The 19,894-nt window shown below is 37.8% G+C and overlaps 1 protein-coding gene across 1 annotated transcript; it reads right to left on the reverse strand.

The window, feature by feature from the left end:
• Positions 1–3,783: 3,783 nt before the first annotated feature.
• On the reverse strand, positions 3,784–5,870 carry LOC140859058 (BURP domain-containing protein 6-like). Its single transcript, XM_073260356.1, has 3 exons — positions 5,713–5,870; positions 5,496–5,601; positions 3,784–4,780 (listed from the first exon to the last, which is right to left on the reverse strand). Exons 1-3 carry the CDS (start codon positions 5,743–5,745, stop codon positions 3,963–3,965), a joined length of 957 nt encoding a protein of 318 aa, XP_073116457.1. The 5' UTR covers positions 5,746–5,870; the 3' UTR covers positions 3,784–3,962.
• Between the last annotated feature and the right edge of the window lie 14,024 nt (positions 5,871–19,894).

Here is a 19,894-nt window from a genome sequence, read left to right on the forward strand (position 1 = left end):
GAGGAGATATTCCTGTAATTTACCCTAACTTATTTAATATGATTTATTTTATTACCAATTATGTAATATTATTTTCTTATTCATCAAGATATTTGAATAATTGGTAATATCATGTTGCGGCAGATTTCTAACCCTAGTCGGGGTGGCTGGAGTTAAACAAAGGTCGTAGATACGTACAGCGAGTCTTGCAAAATAAGTTCTAACTAGAGGTAGCTCTGATGAAAATCTTCTGATGCTTAAGTCAGAATTTTGAAATAAATGAGAAGTGTGTGAGAGAGAAAGTATGCATACCTTGAGGATCTCCTTGAGATCTCTATTTATATATAAAGGTGAGAGCCATTTAAGGGCAGCAATTCTGGTAGTCCACCTGACCAATTCGAATGTAGCATAGTGAGATTTGGGGCTAAAATTTTTGAGATGCAGCGGTTGTACCTACCCTATTTGCTCTAGAGCCGGCAGTCACACCGTAGTTACTTTGAATTTGAAAAGGGGCACGAGCATACTTCCTTGAAAGCTTTCTCCACTAGAGCATACTTCTCTGCTCGAGCTAATATAGCAGTGAAGTCATGGGGGTAGATTTTCCTCAATAAAAATCAAAGACTATATATTCTTCAAGAGTCTATCCTTCAGGACAGTCATGGTGATCGATTGATCTATGTTGTAATTAAACTTCAAGTACAACTGTATAAAAATGGCCAATATATAAGATCAGAGTTATTCTCCCTCTCTCTGCTTAATATTAATTAGGGAGTCCGATCCTTTGTGCTATCTTTTGCTGCTTATAAAGTGGATGACAAACACCTGACTTAGTTGGTTGAATGAGTGGATTGTTCTCAGCTCGAGGCTTGAGTACTATTGCCGAGCCATACTCTTCAAGGTGGATGGGAAGGCTCCATATAAGATAGCATTGATTGCCCTATGGAGAAGCATGACAGCTTTGAAACTCTTCAGATGATCCACAGAATTAGTGGATCCATCGTAATTCTTCAGTTGCGGCATGTTGAGGTGGTTAGGAAGTGGCTCACATATAATTCGATTGTTGAATGGCAGATCGGTATTTAACCTATCGTCCCACATGGGGCCCAGTTGTGGAGTGCCTTAATCTACCATTTCATTTTTCAAAGCCTATGGTCAATTTTCGCATCTTATGTCATATAGGTCTCTGAATGCTGTGAGTGAGATCGGTCCTGGGTGGAGTCATATTTAGAGCAAGGATTTTGGGATCACTGTCCCCTTAGCTCTGGGCCCCGGGGCTGGCTTTATCAAGTCTGTCTTCCCCGCTTAGGACTTTGCGGGGGCATTCAAGGTTGCTCGGGTGGCAGAGTGGCCCATGCCTGTTGGGATTATTCTGCTGCATTGCTTGAATGGTAACAGTCAAACTCATGCCTGTTGGACTAGTAAGTTGAACGGTTCTGCATTAACAGCCGTTTTTGACTGCACCTAGGCTTGTTGATTCGCAAAATTCTCAATCGATCGAGAAATGGTGGCATTGGAATGGCAAAAAGATTCTCCTTTGTGTGATGCCATGGTATCGATCTCTTGCTTCTCGAAAAATGGGTCTGAATCCTTCTTCTAGCATCAATCTTTGATGATAGATTTCTGACTTTGATCAGGGTGGCTGGAGTTAAACATATGCCATAGGCATAGCGAGTCTTGCAAAATAAGTTCTGATCAGAGGTGGCTTCGACGGAAATCCTCCGATGCTCAAGTTAGAATTCTAGAATAAATAATTAAGGAGCCTGTGAGTGAGAGAGTATGTGCGTACCTATAAATAGAGCCATTTAGGGATAGCATTTCTGATCCATCCTAATAAATTTGGGCATAGCATGGCGAGATTTGGGATCAAAATTTTTAAGATGCCACAGTTGTACCTGCCCTATTTGCTTCGGAGCTAACAGTCACACCGCAATTGCTTTGAATTTGAAAAGGAGCACGAGACTTATGGGTCGGATTGAGTTTGGGCTTCAAATCAGCAGGGAGTGTGGCTGATAAAATTGTGGATTATTCTGATGTTGATGGCTGAGATCGACGATCGAACTTAAAATCAGCAGCCGAAGCTACGATCTGTAATCGAAGCCAAGATTGGCAAGATTTTCCATCAAAAAGCTCCATTCTGACAAATCAATTTCCAAAGTTGTCCGAATCTTCCATTAGTTTATGTCTTTGGCTTGGATGGCATATAACCCCCCAACAACCACCATTAATAGATTACTTGGTTATAGTAAATAGCTAATAACTAATAATATTGGTAATATTAGTTATGATTGAAAAAAATATAATTATTAAAATATTTTTTTATATTTAAATATTATTAATCATTTAATATTATATATTATTAAAAGTAGATAACAAATATTAATATTAACTATAATATTATTAAACCTGCAAATGTAATTGAGATTTTTTTTAAAAATAAAGGAAGGACAAAATGAAAGGCTCTTTTTCTTCGACCTTTTCACTTTCAAGTAACTTAGAATTTGAGTGTTTTAAAGTCACTTTAATCCTTTCTCTCTTTTTTTTTTTTTGAAATAAAATCACTATAGGGATTAAATTAAATTTCATCGCTATCTTTTTGTGCAATGCTCGAAATCGGACCAAAAACACTTTTAAGGAAGCGACTTTTTTTGGACAAACGAGAAGGAAAACTTAAGTCTTGCGTAAGTACGACAACCGCAAGAATAAGCAAAACTCAAGGAACTAAAAGAAGAAGAAAGGTAATCAAAGGAGAGAGATATTCCAGAGGCTAGCATGCAACAAGTTGTCAGTTGCTCTATCAAAATGTGTGAAGATGAGAAATAAGATAGGCTATTGGACAAGTACCAAATATGTGGCAAAAGTACATGTTGTGAAGCTTGGAAAAATGACATTCCTCCATTATATCCCAATAACTAAATGTGTTTACGTAGTGTGTTGATTCAAAAAAATATCATAATATATAATTTGATCCATTGATATCTTGTGACAATCTCCTCTCAATTTAGCTTTCTGTTTGTTCTTTAAGGCTAAAGAATATAATAGTTATCTATGTTCGGCAATTCAAAAACATCTCACCTCAAAACAACTAGCCGAAAGATGCCATTTGGATTCCATACTCCTATATAAGCATGCAAGATGTATTTAGTATATAATTAATGTTGGACTAAAATATATCTACATGGATCTTCATATATCTTTGTTATTTAAGCCTCAACATTATCGCCAAACTAAGGATCCTAATTCTTTCAAATCCAATTACACAATTTGCAATATCCTCTGGTGCATATCAATTGACTAGTTACTGGATCCAATCTGATACCATTTGTATAATTCTGGATCTCATCCAAAAAGATTAGTTAGAGGATGTTATTTGGATTTCTTGATCCTACATAAATATCAAAGATCTACCCAACTTAGAATACATATCTAAATGGATCCTTACAATCTAGTTTGAAGTCGACATCTTCCTCTAAGGGCAGTAGAGCCCAATTTTCTTCCCAGGACTAATCTTTCTTTTTTCTAAATTAGTTAACGCGGGAAATTCAAATCAAATAGTTCCAAAGGCTATCAGAAAGACCGGAAAGCTTTAAAAGCTTGGCAAAGTTCATTCACGTCCAGCAGAACTTTGTGCCAACATGAGTCCGACTCTGTCCAAATGCTAACGACTTGAGCTCCATCAAATAAATAAAAGCCAAAAAAACAAAAAAGTTCACCTTAACATACTTATACTAGGAAAATTCTACTTTTATTTATACAACAGGAATGCATACACATCACAAATAGAAGGCACAAGAAAAGTTCGCCTCATCATACAAACATAAGTCTACTTTTATTTATACAACGGGAATACACATATACATCACCATAATATATCTGATAGGCGCCATGACAAATTAAGGAAACTGTAATAGGATAGCCTAGCCAAAGAAATCTTCCGTAGAAGCTTTCTAGGGCAATCACACCTTCATCTCCAACGACGAGATGCTCTATTTGTTGGGAGTCCAAACAATATCGCTCTGGGGCAGGAAGTGGCAGACCGGCACCGTCCCGGGCTTAACGTTGAGCACCTTGAAGGCCACGTGGTCGGGGTTGAATCCGGTGGTGTCAGTGTGGCATGCAGCCACCGCCTCCACCTTGGTCCCATCCTTCCCGACCATCGACACCTTGTACGCCTCTGCGTTCATCGTGTGGCAGTAGAACACAGCGTATGCATAGTTCTCACCGTGGCAAACCACCACCTCAGAGCTAGGCTGCTTCTGCACCTTGGATATGCTGTAAACTTGTTTCGGTGTACCCTCCCTATCGACCGCCGTCGACAGGGCTCGGACGTCACGAGTCCCAAGGCTGGACGTGCTGAAATCTACCATGGACTCGACCGAGGTGGCGCAGTATTTGGTCTCTCCGCCGATCGCCGGCTCCTCGCACTCATGAAGGGTCTTCTTCATGACCTCGGCTTCCATGGAGTTAGGCGCGATGGAGAGGCGGGAAAGGATCTCCGGGAGCTTGGCGGAGGAGAAGGGGATGGAATCGGCGGCTCGGCGTGGAAGAAGGGTAGCGCCGGTGGTGGTCCGGATGAAGTGCAACGTCATCTTGGCGCCCGGGTGCAAGTCCTTCTCGAGGAAGAAGAGGGTTACGGAGGGATCCTGGATTTGGCTCTGCGTAGCGGCGTAGTTGTAGAGGAAGGGGCCAGAGTAGTAGGGTTTTACGTTGACAACCACAGGCTTCCCCTTGTAGCCGACACTCACACTGGTGTCCTTGCCGTTAACGTTGACCCTTCTGTCCAACTTCTCATCAGCAACCACATCTACAATTAAATAGGAATTATTGTCATTATTCTTGTTAACTACATGAAGAAATATGCATGGTTAATCTATTATCAAATGATTTAGGTAAAAGAAGATGGTACGGCTAGCAGGAATTGTTAATGAGGCATGGAATCATGGTGGGGCTTGGTTGGATTGTAGTTCCGGAGCTTGAGCCAGCCTTGTTGCTTTCAAGCAGAGCTTATGTTGTTTTTGGAATGGCTTAGCTTGAGAAATTGCCAGGAGGTCGTGTCCCCAGGAGATCTTCTATGCATATAACTTGAACTGATATCTTTGTTATTAGAGAAATCTAGGCACAAGGTGATTAACTCATTCTCATTAAAATCATGAACTCTAAACTACTCTCAATGGTTAAACATCAGTCTAATAGCCTTTTTTTTTTTTTTTTTCCTTTTTTTTGGTTAGAAAGCATATATAGTGACTAGGTAAGTATTGAATCAAACAAATTAATAACTATATAAAAGAGATTTCTTACAAATGAATAATAAATTTATTAGTGAATCTATTATAGCTCAAGCAATCCATGCATGATGAGTTGAGTAGAGACTTCTTAGCCTCAAATCTGAGCTATCTTGAGCTGAGATCTTGAAGTCATTTGATCAGCTGAAGAGAAGCCGTCATCGATGGCTTGCTGCCTTGCTCTACTGACAACCCTACTGTTAGAGAAGTATGAGAGAGAGAGAGAGAGAAAGAGACCATGGTGTAAGAGGTCAGTGATGGCGCTTGGCATGGGAGTATTGGGCAGTACTTTGTGCCAGTAGACCTCTGCAGGAGAAGGCGCATGGCTTGCCCCAACTGCAAGCTGAAACAAAATACCTATTTGGGTCAGAGATCTATAGATATATGTAACCTAAGAACTCTCAATTTGATAAACTTAAAAGAACATGAAATTGGCTAATATGTTGTTGCTCACCGCAAAGAGAAGGAAAGGTAGGAAAGGTCCCATGGGTGCAAGAACTGGAGAGTTGGATATCAGGCTTTCGAGGAGTACTGGAGCTCAGCTGCACAAGGGACCAACACGTAAGTGGATTTAATAGAAGATGGCAGCGGGCCCGGGGGGCCCAGGGGGAGGACCCCTTGTTGCCTATTCATACCAGCAGGTTGAAATTGGATATCGATGGGATATCAGCGTGTGTGTCTATATATATATATATATAATTTTGATGAATATATATAAATATAAATATGAATATTAATTTGATACAAAAATTTATATTTATATTTATTTTAAATAAATATAAATATAAATATAAATTAGATATTAAAAAATATGAATATAAATATGGATAGAAATTAGATAATAGAATTAAAAATATTATTAAATAGATGGTAAATTAAGTTAACAATATGATTTTATATTTTTTTCAAAATTAATGAGTGATTTTAAATAAGATTAAATATTTAGATATGAATTAGATAATTATTTATCTATATCTATATATAAATTTTTATTAAATATAGATATAAATATTGATATTAATTAGATATTTAAATTTCTATCAATATCTGTATAAATTTAAATATTAAAATAAATTTAAATAAATATTATTTTAATCTGCTTCCATCTCTGCTGCCCAACCGTCCTTCCTTTCACTATTAAATGCTGGTTGCCAATGTCATGGGTAGGATCATTCTAAGTAGGTAAATCTATTAAGAGGTCCCACGTCAGCTACAATTTCGCAATTAAATGCTAGCAGCGTTTTGGTTATACGGTGTTGTCATTCGATGTATGTTGCTGCTTCGAACGAGCATGACTTACCATCTCTCGTTTCCCTCGCTCGCATTTGCAGACAAGTACGTGGATACTATTGAAGCATGGGGTTTTAATCGATCACATTAATGCCATGGTCTCTGAAACGGGTACGCCGGCGGCCCCTCCTATCTTATCTTGTCGGTCGTCACCCTAGAGTTGGACGTGGAAGGAGCTAAATGGCTCGTAGAGCCATAGATTCATCATTTTATGGCAGGTTTAATATTAATTGGCTCAGCATTTATGGGAAAAGAAAGAAAAAGGATTTAAGTGGCTTACCAAAATCTGACCACACACGTCAATGGAAGCGTGAAACTAGGCCACAACAAACTGGAAGGCCATATTCTGCCCATAAATTCGAGTATGACTTTGCCATACCGATGCTGGTCATGGGTCGACGTGAATGAGATTTTACCGTGCCATGCTGGTTAATTAATTGGCAATCCGTTTAAATCTATTTCAATTCGTACGATCCGCATGGAGTGGAGTGACATTGGATTAGGAGCGTACTAGCGCGATAAGAATTTTATAATGCTTCTAGAGTGTCTTGTCTGACAGTCCGACTGATGGTGTGGGGTCGCACGCGCCTTGCATCGTGGACTGCTTGGCGCGGCTCTACTCCCAGATGAACGAGCGAGTGAGAAATTCTTTGCACGCCGCATGCAGTGTTGAAAAAAATATATCGTCCCATTCGATTGGATAATATAATTATTATTTTTTAATATATATTTAATATTATAATTTTATTTTTTTATTTAAAATTTTAAATAATAAAAATATTTATTTTTTAAAAAGAATAATAATATTTTATATCGATATTATGACATCATATGGTGAAATTATGATTTTCTGTACGTGATGTAATAATTTTTTTATAAAATATCATAATTTTGATAAAAATATTTTTATTATTTAATATTTTTATAAATTTTTTAATTATAAAAATATTTTTCTCTCCTTGTAACGTCTTATAAAAAAATTATGACATCCTACATAAGAAATCATAATTTTATCATAAAATATCATAATATCACCATAGGATGTCATAATTTTTTCAAAAAGAGAGAAACATCTTCATCATTTAAAATTAAAAAAAAAAAAAAATGAAACTACGGATATTAAATAAGCATTGAAAAATGATGACTACGTGGTCTAATCAGTTAGGGCAGTATATTTTTTCTACACCGCATGTGGTCTATAAAGAATTTTCGTAGCTAAGATATGCTTCTAGCCTATCAGCTAGTGTTGGCAAAAAATATGAGCCATATATTTTTGTAAGATCCTCTCAGCAGGAAGAATTTTTCTTCTTAAAAAGTAACTTCCTACGAAGTAACTTCTCAGAAAGTTACTTCCTAAGAATAGGATTTTGATGTGTTTGGTTGATAATAGGAAAGTGACTTATTATAAAGTAGCTTATATTTGGATGGATACTTATTTTTTCAAAAAAATTATATAAAATACCTATTATACCTTTAGTACATATAAAATCATATATTTTTACTCATAAATTTTATATAAATATTAATATTATATTAATATTAATATTAATATAATATTAATATATTATAATATAACATTAAATCATAATAATTTATTATGTTAATATAATACTAATATATTAATATTATATTAATTTATATATGAATATTTTAATATAATAAATTTATTAATATAGATATAAATATAATATTATATTAATATAAATATTAAAATATAATAAATATTAATATTATATTTATATAAATATTAAGATAATATTAATATAATATTATATTATCATTCAGTATTTCATCCTAACTATCTATTGATATTTTACTAAATTTTAGCTATGGATCTTAAAAGAATATTTTAGGAAGAAAAAAGTATCACCACTTCCTATATCATGAAAAGTGCCAAAATCCACATTCCCATAGATTTTCACTTCTCATGAAATATGAAAAGTGACTTTCTATGGGAAGTATTTTTTTAATTCTCTCTCCTCTTAAAACTCCAATCAAACAAGAGGCTCTTTCTTCATTTTTCAGGAAGTATCTCTTTCCTCCACCTTCCGTCAACTAAACAAGTTCTAAAGGGTTTTTGATTTTTTTTAAAAAAAAATTATAACCATATTTTTGAAGTTCCATGAAACTTTAATACCTATCGAGAAATTATTTTTAGTATCAAAAAATGATAATAACAAAATATTGTATCATACTTTCAATTATTTAGCTATTTATATTATTAAAAATTATGATTATAGATTATTTAAGAATTATAAATTATTTATTTAATCTAACTAACATAATACATAATAAATATAAATTTATTATTAAAATATTATATTTCTATATAACAAAATAATAATGATAATAATATAATATTATATTAGAATATTATTATATTATATTGAAATATGAATGGCAATAATTTTAAAATATTTTGAATGATAAATTATTTTTAAATTATTATTTTAAAAAAATTTCATTGTTAGGGCTCAAACAGAGGCTTTTGGGTGAGCTTTTGCTTAGAAAATACTTTTCGACATATTTCAAGAAATTTTTTTTTTTGATATTTTATTAGCCTCTGAAGGTGAGAAAAAATTTCAAAATTTTTATCTAATGCCTCAATATCATCTAAAACAACTTCTAGCTTTCAAGAAGTTCATTTTTGCACAGGCAAAAAAAAATATTTTTGGTCCTTCAAAAGCAAAGCCAAAAGGGACTTAGGGCTACTTAGATGGGCTTGGGGCTCCCCTGAATCATGTGAGGAAACTGGTAGCATGATGTTGGCCCAAGGTTGTACGTATTGTACTGTCAATATGTGGGACAAACTCACAGAGAGATGCTTTCTGGAAAGAGATGCTCCGGCAAAAGATCCAGAACAGCATTCACCTCCTCCGATCGTCCTTCCACTTCCACTTCTGATACCCATCCTCACACCCAACACCTTAACAGCAAAAACTTGACAGCTCCTCTAAGAACCATCTGCTTCGTCAAGATCCCATCTCCAAATACCGGCGTCCAGAGTTATGCTATTCCAAAAAAATATCACCGCATTCGCCACCTCCAATACCAACAGAGATATCTTGACACTCGACACCCGACACCAATAATATCACATCTCGAACCCAACATCCGAGTCAGATACGTGATGGCCACACACTCTTTAAAGCAAGCCCTAAAGAATATGCAAAGCTAAAAATAATTCATTACAACCTCAACATCCATAATATCTGATTCTAATAATAATTAATAAAACTTATATAATTATAAATAAATTTTTTTCAATCTTCTGATCAAGTATCATGACACTCTATCTATACATCTGCTCACCCGCAATCCAAACCATAGCCAATCATGAGCATCCTGTATCTCTGAGAAGAAAAAAAAAGATGAAGGAGTGTGAGCTTTACAGTCCAGTAAGAATTCTCATATCACACTGATATAATAATATAATCTAAAAATAAAAATAAGTAATAAAACATAAAATCCCGTGTTCAATATCCAGAATACTGCAAACATCTATAAATTATCTGTCTTGTCAAAAGAAATACATCATCATATGTTAACAGGTGAAACACTTTTGTTCAATAATTGTTTCATATCTTATCTTTTATTTCTCTTTTCATAATCATATGATTTTTAACCTTTTCTTTCTTTCTGATTCTGGACTAACCAAGTTACTTCAATCACCATCCGAACAAATTTTCACTCAAAAGTCCTTCAAGACTGTCCCAGGATGAGCTCCTGGCCGGCTGTTACACGTTCAAAAGCCCGTGGGGGGCTTTTCCAGGTATAAGCTCCTGACGGACTGTCCCAGGCATGAGCTCCTGACCGGCTGATCCACATATAAGCCAGTGGGGGCTGTCCCAAGCATAAACTCCTAGTGGGCTGTCCTAAGCATAAGCTCCTGACGGGCTGTTCCATATGACAAGATTAGTCCAAACCATATCTCTTTTTCATTTAATTATTATATGTTTATTTCACCAAATCAATTTCGATTTACACTGTGATCAAATTAGATATGTCATATCCATATAGTCATGCCATCAACCATTGATACATATATATATTGACATAACATACTCATGCTCAAATATCATATACGCAAATAATAGTGTCTCAGATATAGCAAATTCATCGATCTCAAATCCAACGATGCAAAATCAATGATGCAAGACCAACGATAAAATAGCATATATAATGGTAATCATGTACAGGGATTCTTACTTTTATCGGTGACTGATTCAAGCATAGAAATCAATGTTCTTCTTTGATTTATAAATTTTAAAAATAAGATATTCCACTCGACATCTTATGCAAACAATCGTATCTCTTCATGATCTTGATCAAATATAAAAATCATATATGAAGAAATTACCGATAATCGATCCTAATAACACAAATTTAGGACCTCTATTAGAATTAATCAAAATTAGGATTCGTCTAAGTATCTAGACCCTCCATTGGTCCACAAGACTTTAGAGAGAGAAAATCGATGAAGAGAGAGAAAATTTTAGAGAGAGAAAGTAGAGAGAGAAAGTGGAGAGAAAATTTTCGTATCCTTCAGATGAAGAAATCATGATCGAGATCTTAGAAATTATATGAGGATGACTCAATATGAATTAACTATGATCGATAAGAAAAAAGAAAAAAAGAATTCTAAATCTACATTGTCCTCTAATTTTTCATCTCATTCTCCACTTTAGTCTCTTCCCAAATCTCATCAAGTTGGTAAACAAAGCCAACAACTATCTGGTCTGAAAATTAATTTTCTCAAGTCACAATTGGTGGGATTGGGACTAAACTCAAAGGTAGTGTTTGGATATCCTTTTCTTATTTCTGGAATAGAAATACGAATTTTCAGATAATAGCTATTCATTCTTGTTATTTCAGGTTTTTATTTGGTTGGAAATCTACTATTCCATCGGAAATAAGATGCAATTAATGCAATGTTATTCCATATACCTAGAATAAGATGCAATTAATGCTCATTAAGGGCCTAGAATAAGCTATTCTATGTTTCATCATGGAATAGCTAAATTAGGGTATATAGGAATAAGGGAGGATTGACCAGAATTGCTAAACCAGGTGGCCCACCATGCCTTTTCACCTGTTTGGGGGAATAAAGTGGAATAAGCCCTTGTTCCATCAAGAATTGGGGCATCCAAACACTACCAAAGGAATCTCTGGGATGTGCCGCAATCTTGGAGTGTAAGAAATCTAAATTTCTGATTCAATACCTAGGTATTCCACTCGATTTCCAATCTTTATTTGGGAGTCAATGGAATATCCTAATGGAGAAGATTAATCGGAAACTCTCAGGTTGGAAAAGAAAGGTTCTTTCCACTGCCAGCCGACTCACTCTCATAAACTACGTTCTTAAGGCAATCTCCATCTATTGGATGTCAATTGCCAGAGTACTGGCTGTCATCATCAAAAAAATAGACTCCATCTACAGAAACTTCCTCTGGAGTGAAAATTAGAAACAATTTAACTTCAAGAATTTGGCAAAATGGTCTCAGATTTGCCGCCCCAAAGATCTGGGTGGACTGGACATCATAGACCTTAAAATCTTCAACCAAGCTATGCTCATGAAATGGTGGGATAGATTCTCCTCAGCTAACCAAGGTTCATGGAAATCTCTGGTACAGCATTACTACTACCCAAAAGGTATAACTTTTTCTATATCTTCATATCTCAGACGAAAAGCCTCAAGCTCTGGAGGTCAGTAATGCATGTTGGGAAGCTCATGATCCCATTTACATCGATTCAGGTTGGTAATGGACATCACACCATGTTTTGGATCAACTGTTGGATTACCGATCCTAACCTCAAGACCATTTTTCCTATCTTATATTGGCTAGCTATAGATAAAGACTGCACCGTTGCTTCTTTCTTAAACAAGGAAAGATGGTCTCAAAATTTTATAAACCTCTCACACCTAATTGCTCAATCAAAATCTCTGGGTTTTAACAGGAATGCTGAGAAACTTCAGGCTATCGAACCATGAAGACAAGAGGGCTCTGGAAATGGTTCCCGAATCATGTATATCTACCCCATATCGGCCTGCTCTAAGTTTCTCATCCATGGCGGGGTGGTTTCCCATTTCGGAAGGATCATTTGGAAGCTTCCAATCCCTGAAAAATATAAATTATTCAACTAGTTATGTTATAACCATCAGATTCTTATTGTCGAAATCTTCGGAAAAAAAGGATTTCACGGACATAGCAGATGTTCGTTTTGCTGTAATGATAATAAATCAATTGACCATATCATATTGCTCCAGTGCAGTTACTCGGTAGAGGTGTGGAAGAGGACACTACATAAATCCCACATTACCGACCTTCCACTTAATAACGCTGCTAGTAGAACGTTCCCAATCTCTTTATTTTTTGTAGTGAGTGAAGACAAAAGCACAGAAAATCAGTAAAAATTGGAGTATAGGAAGTTCTTGCCTCAGTCATGCTGTGGTGTCTCTGGAAAAAAAGAAACAATAGACTTTTTCACTCTGAAGCTAGATCCCACAGCGAGATAGTCCGAACTGTTATTTTCCTAATGAAAGATTGGACAAAAAACTCGAAAACGGAAGATCTAAGTTCATTTATCTCAAACTTCTATACAGATGGCTACTAACGTCGATGCCCTCTCAAAGTATTTCTTATTCCAACCTCCACTGAACCGGGAATCTTCTCCGGAGCCTGTTTCAAAATATTCACTCCGCGGATACTCAGGTAGAAGGAAGGACTTTCATTTCGACATCTCGACTGTACCCAGGGGTCGTCGGGAACCAAAGGATAACGAGTAACACATCTCCTACTTTCTCTGTTCCCAAGGGCAGGATTCCTCTCTTTGATAGGACATCCACATGCAGCTTCTTTTACGTCTTACTCCCACTACAACGGGACAAAAACTTTGTATAAAAACTGTACAACCCATCAGACCGTACGTTATATTTGGCTCCAAATCTGATTTCCTTTTTCGTTTCCCATGATATCAAGAAATTCTACACCGATTGAAACTCTTTTTCTTAGAAGGTTTTCTTCCTTTATAAAGAGGTCCCTGGCATCCTTTTCTCGGTGAAGAGAGGCAAGAGCGCGCGGAGAAATTCTAGGGCTTCTTGCGGGAGTTTTTTTTCTTTGCTTTCTCGTGTCCGCAGGCTTTGTTCTTAAGTCGACCTCTCACCTGTGAGTCGACCTCTCACCTGTGCCTTGTGCGCGGGATCTGTTCTCTGGCCTGTGTCTTCTCGTGTGCGCGTGCTCTGTTCTCTGGCCGATCTCTCTTGCTTGTTCTTCGGTGCTGGCCTGTTCTCTGGCCGATCTCTCGGCTGTGCCTTGTGCGCGGGTTCTGTTCTCTGGCCGATCTCTCGGCTGTGCCTCGTGTGCAGGTGTTTTCTGGCTTCTTTCTGTTAGCCGTCGGATGGTGATCTACCTGTCTTCTTCTTCTCGGTTTCATAGATACTTTGTGCTGCTACGGCTGGTAAGGAGGTATCGTCTTGATTTTTTGCCGAGGTTTGAGGAAGGTATCTTCATCAGGTATTGTTTATTATTTTGATCTATTGCCGAGGCTGAGATTGGTTGATCCGTTTGGATCTTGGTTGCCTTCTATTCGATATATTGTTGCCTTCTTGTGGGATTCGGAAAAAGGTATTTTATACCTTATATTGTACCTATTTTTCGGGACGGATTATAGTGGATTGCTCCTCCTCCCCGTGGATGTAGGCCTGTTGTGCCGAACCACGTAAATCTTGTCTCTTTGTCTTTGTTTATTTATGCCTGCAATGTGTTTGGTGAATTGTCTCAAAGAAATTAGATATTAGATCACAAGCCCAGATCGATCCTATCCGGTGCACGTTGCTTCAACAATTGGTATCAGAGCATCAGGATGGCTGGTGACAAGAAACCAAGTTTCTCAATGGCTAATGATCCGGTGTCTGTCTCACACTCCACCACCGTCAGGCATGAAGTGGCCGTCTTTGATGGCACGGGAGATTTTTCACTATGAAAGGTAAGGATGAAATATCTGTTAGTTAAAGAAGGTGTTGCAAAAGCCCTTAAGGGTATAGATTCAATTCCGATTGATAATGAAGCTGTTAAAGAAGAGATGAACGAGAGAGCCCTAGGAACCTTGTTTTCAGGTTTAAGTGATAAAGTCCTTCGTAATGTTGTGGAACTAGACACAACCAAAAGTGTATGAAAAAAACTAGACAGTTTATACATGGCAAAATCTCTGACCAATAGATTATATTTGAGGGAAAAATTACACACATTTCGTATGACAGAAGGAACTTCACTTAAAGATCACTTGGATGAGTATAATAAGCTCCTGCTAGATTTAGTAAATGTTGGTGTCGATGTAGATGAAGAAGATAAGGCTTTGATTCTAATTTACTCTTTGCCCAAGTCATTTGAGCATATTACCACTACCATACTTTATGGAAGAGAAACAATAAGTCTTGAAGAAGTAGAAGCTACTTTGTTATCCAATAAACTTAGATTAAAAGTACAGCTTCAGCATCAGGCTCAGACTTCAGCTCAAGGTCTTGTTGTTAGAGGTAGAGATGAACAGAAAAAGAGTGGACAAGGTAGGAGTAAGTCCAAAAATAGATCAAAGTCTAGGCCTAAAAGACTAGGTATTTGTCACTACTGCAAAAAGCCAGGTCACTGGAAATCTGAGTGTAGACTTCTACAATCTAAAAGGGAAAAGGAACAAAAGGATAAAGGAACAATCTCTGATACAGCATCAATTGCAATTTCTTTAGGAAGTCATAGCAGTATATCAGATGATGCAGTATTCACAGCTGCCTGCAGTGTTAGTCATACTGACACTTGGATAGTGGACTCTGGAGCATCTTTCCACATGACACCTCACAAGGAATGGTTCTCTTCCTTTAGATCTTGTGAAGGTGGTACTGTTCTTCTTGGAGATGATGGTATCTGTAATATAGAAGGTATTGGAACAATTCAAATTAAATCAAATTCAAATACCATGATGATATTGGATGATGTTAGATATGTTCCTAAATTAAAAAAGAACCTTCTTTCAATACATGCCTTTGACAGAGCGGGATATGAGGGCAGATGGGGTAGAGGATCTATTACTATCAATAAAGGGGTATTAACTTTATTAAAAGGTAAATTAAGTGGAACCCTTTATTACTTGGATGGCAGTACTGTTGTTGGTCAGGCATCAACAGTACAATCTTCTCTTGAGCAGTTGACACACTTATGGCACCAGAGACTAGGACACATTTCAGACAGAGGTCTACAGGAGCTGAGCAGACGTGGTCTGCTGAGAGGTCAGAAGATTGGTGCACTTGGATTCTGTGAGCACTGCATATTTGGAAAACAACACAGAGTCAGCTTCACAACAGGCGTGCACAGGACAACTGGTATATTAGATTATATTCATTCTGACCTATGGGGACCTGCCCCAATTATATCCAAAGGTGGATCAAGATATATACTCACGTTTATTGATGATTACTCCCGAAAAGTCTGGATATACACCATTAAAAATAAAAGTGATGTATTTGAAACATTCAAATGGTGGAAGTCTATGGTCGAGAGGCAAACTGAAAGGAAGGTGAAAACTTTTCGGACTGATAATGGTTTAGAATTTTGTTCTACAGAATTTGATGACTTTTGCAAGACAGAAGGCATTCTCAGACATAGAACAACAGTGGGTACACCTCAACAGAATGGTATGGCAGAACGCATGAACCGGACACTATTAGAGAGAGTCAGATCTATGCTATCTAGTTCAGGGTTAAGTAGAGATTTTTGGGCAGAGGCCGCTCACACAGCCTGCTATGTTATAAACCGATCTCCAGCATCAGCATTAAGTATGAAGACTCCCGAAGAGATGTGGACAGGAAGACCTGCAGACTATTCGAAACTCAGAATCTTTGGGTGCCCTGCTTATGCATATGTAAAAGATGGGAAGTTGAACCCTCGGGCTAAAAAGTGCATATTTATTGGATATGCATATGGGGTAAAAGGCTACAGATTATGGTGCACAGAACCTGGATCTCAAGGATTTCTAGTCAGCAGAGATGTGACATTCCATGAGACAGCCATTGATTCAAAGCAGCTACAGCCTAATTCTTCTCAAAGTGATCAGGATCGGGGTCATCAGGATAGGAAGGTTGTAGACATTGATCAGACTGTTAAAACCCAACAACAACAGACAGATGCACAGATTCAGACTCAGGAGGAGGTGACATTACAAGATCAGGATCAGATTGAGAGTATTGCCACTCACAGACCAAAGCGTCAGATCAGAGCACCTCAAAGGTATGGTTTTGAGGATTCTGCTTGTGCTGAGTTAGTCCATTATGCTCTGAGTGTTGCAGACACCATTGGTGATGAGCCGACCACATTTCAGGAGGCCATTAGTAGTTCACGAGCTGATGAATGGACCATGGCTATGGTTGAAGAACTTCAGTCTCTAGAAAAGAATCAGACTTGGGAGTTAATCAAATTACCAAAAGGTGAAAAGGCAATTGGCTGCAAATGGATCTTCAAAAGAAAAGAAGGAGCCACTCCCCAAGACTTAAGATATAAGGCCAGATTGGTAGCAAAGGGATACAGTCAACGAGAGGGTATTGATTACAAGGAGGTATTTTCTCCTGTAGTCAAACACTCATCCATCCGGGTGTTACTTGCTTTTGTTGTTTCTCAAAATCTGGAGCTGGAACAACTAGATGTTAAGACAGCATTTCTTCATGGTGATTTAGAGGAACAGATCTATATGCAACAACCACCTGGTTTTGAGGTTCCAAATAAAGAAGATCATGTATGCCTACTCAAGAGATCATTATATGGTCTCAAGCAGTCTCCAAGACAGTGGTACTGCAAATTTGACAGATTTATGGTTGACCATGGATACAGTAGATCTCCATATGACAGTTGTGTGTATCACCAGCAGCTTTCAGATGGGTCCTCTTGTTATTTGTTATTATATGTGGATGATATGCTAATTGCAGCCAAAGACATGACAATCATCCAGAAACTGAAAGCCGAGCTCAGTACTGCATTTGATATGAAGGACCTTAGACCGACAAAGAAGATACTTGGGATGGAGATTATTCGTGACAGGCAGTCAGGTAGATTTTTCCTTACTCAGCATAGTTATATTGAAAAAATCTTGGACAGATTTGGTATGTCTACAGTCAAGCCTGTCACTACCCCCTTTGCCAGTCATTTTAGACTTTCTGCCAGAGACTCTCCTCAGACTGAGGATGAGGAGAGATATATGTCTAGAGTGCCATATGCGAGCGCAGTTGGCAGCATCATGTACGCGACGGTCTGCACTCGACCTGATATTTCACAGGCAGTAAGCGTAGTGAGCAGATATATGGATAAACCTGGAAAGGCTCACTGGTCAGTCGTGAAATGGATACTTAGATATCTGAAAGGCACTTCTAAATTGGGATTGATATTTTCTACACAGAGTAATTGCACAGTTACAGGATTTTGTGATTCAGATTATGCTTGTGACTTGGACAGGAGAAGATCTTTGACAGGATATGTGTTTACTCTTTCTGGATGTGCAGTCAGTTGGAAGGCTACTTTGCAGTCTACAGTTGCTTTATCTACCACTGAAGCAGAATATATGGCATTGACAGAGGCAGCAAAGGAAGCTATTTGGTTAAAAGGGTTAGTACAGGATTTGGGTCTCAAACAGGATTGTTTAGACATTCATTGTGACAGTCAGAGTGCTTTGCACCTTGCCAGAGACCAGATGTATCATGAACGAACAAGACATGTAGATGTCAGATATCACTTCATCAGAGACCTAGTAGAGAAAGGTGATGTCAGACTTCAGAAAATATACACTGCCCATAATCCAGCTGACATGTTCACTAAACCAATCCCTGCAATTAAGTTCAGGAATTTCCTGAACTTGATTGGAATCAATATTTGGTAATGCCCTGCGGGGCTTGTGGTGAGGAGGAGGCTATAAATTTTTTTTATAAAGGTACAATATTTGTCGCAAGGAGGAGGATTGTTATATTTGGCTCCAAATCTGATTTCCTTTTTCGTTTTCCGTGATATCAAGGAATTCTACACCGATTGAAACTCTTTTTCTTAGAAGGTTTTCTTCCTTTATAAAGAGGTCCCTGGCATCCTTTTCTCGGTGAAGAGAGGCAAGAGCGCGCGGAGAAATTCTAGGGCTTCTTGCGGGAGTTTTTTTTCTTTGCTTTCTCGTGTCCGCAGGCTTTGTTCTTGAGTCGACCTCTCACCTGTGAGTCGACCTCTCACCTGTGCCTTGTGCGCGGGATCTGTTCTCTGGCCTGTGTCTTCTCGTGTGCGCGTGCTCTGTTCTCTGGCCGATCTCTCTTGCTTGTTCTTCGGTGCTGGCCTGTTCTCTGGCCGATCTCTCGGCTGTACCTTGTGCGCGGGTTCTGTTCTCTGGCCGATCTCTCGGCTGTACCTCGTGTGCAGGTGTTTTCTGGCTTCTTTCTGTTGGCCGTCGGGTGGTGATCTACCTGTCTTCTTCTTCTCGGTTTCACAGATACTTTGTGCTGCCACGGCTGGTAAGGAGGTATCGTCTTGATTTTTTGCCGAGGTTTGAGGAAGGTATCTTCATCAGGTATTGTTTATTATTTTGATCTATTGCCGAGGCTGAGATTGGTTGATCCGTTTGGATCTTGGTTGCCTTCTATTCGATATATTGTTGCCTTCTTGTGGGATTCGGAAAAAGGTATTTTATACCTTATATTGTACCTATTTTTCGGGATGGATTATAGTGGATTGCTCCTCCTCCCCGTGGATGTAGGCCTGTTGTGCCGAACCACGTAAATCTTGTCTCTTTGTCTTTGTTTATTTATGCCTGCAATGTGTTTGGTGAATTGTCTCAAAGAAATTAGATATTAGATCACAAGTCCAGATCGATCCTATCCGGTGCACGTTGCTTCAACACCGTAACTACAACTAAGATATAATATTACTCACAAGGGGGAAGTGTCTCACTTCCTCCTTACTTACCTTTCAATATGTGGGTCAAACTGTGTTCTGCATGGCCTACCATAGCACATAATTGGAGAGATTCAAGCATATCTTGAGTTCAATTTTACAAAAGGAATTGAACTCAGTCAAAGAAGAAAATGGACTTCAAATTCAGTTGGATCAAATTAATATCTGTAGCCGTTCCCACTTTAGGACTTGAGATTAATTGATTCAATTAATCTTTCCTCCGTTTTCTTGTTATAATGCTTGTTGGGATCAAGGCCGACAATGGTTTGGCTGTGCTGTTTCCTTCTTCTAAAGTGCAATAACAGTGAAACATATAACAGATTATCTGCATTAATTTCTATTCAAAAGCCTAATAGAATAATGCAGGTGTAAGATGATCACTCAATT

Source organism: Elaeis guineensis, chromosome 7, assembly GCF_000442705.2.
Source record: "Elaeis guineensis isolate ETL-2024a chromosome 7, EG11, whole genome shotgun sequence".
Classification (NCBI taxonomy): Eukaryota; Viridiplantae; Streptophyta; class Magnoliopsida; order Arecales; family Arecaceae; genus Elaeis; species Elaeis guineensis.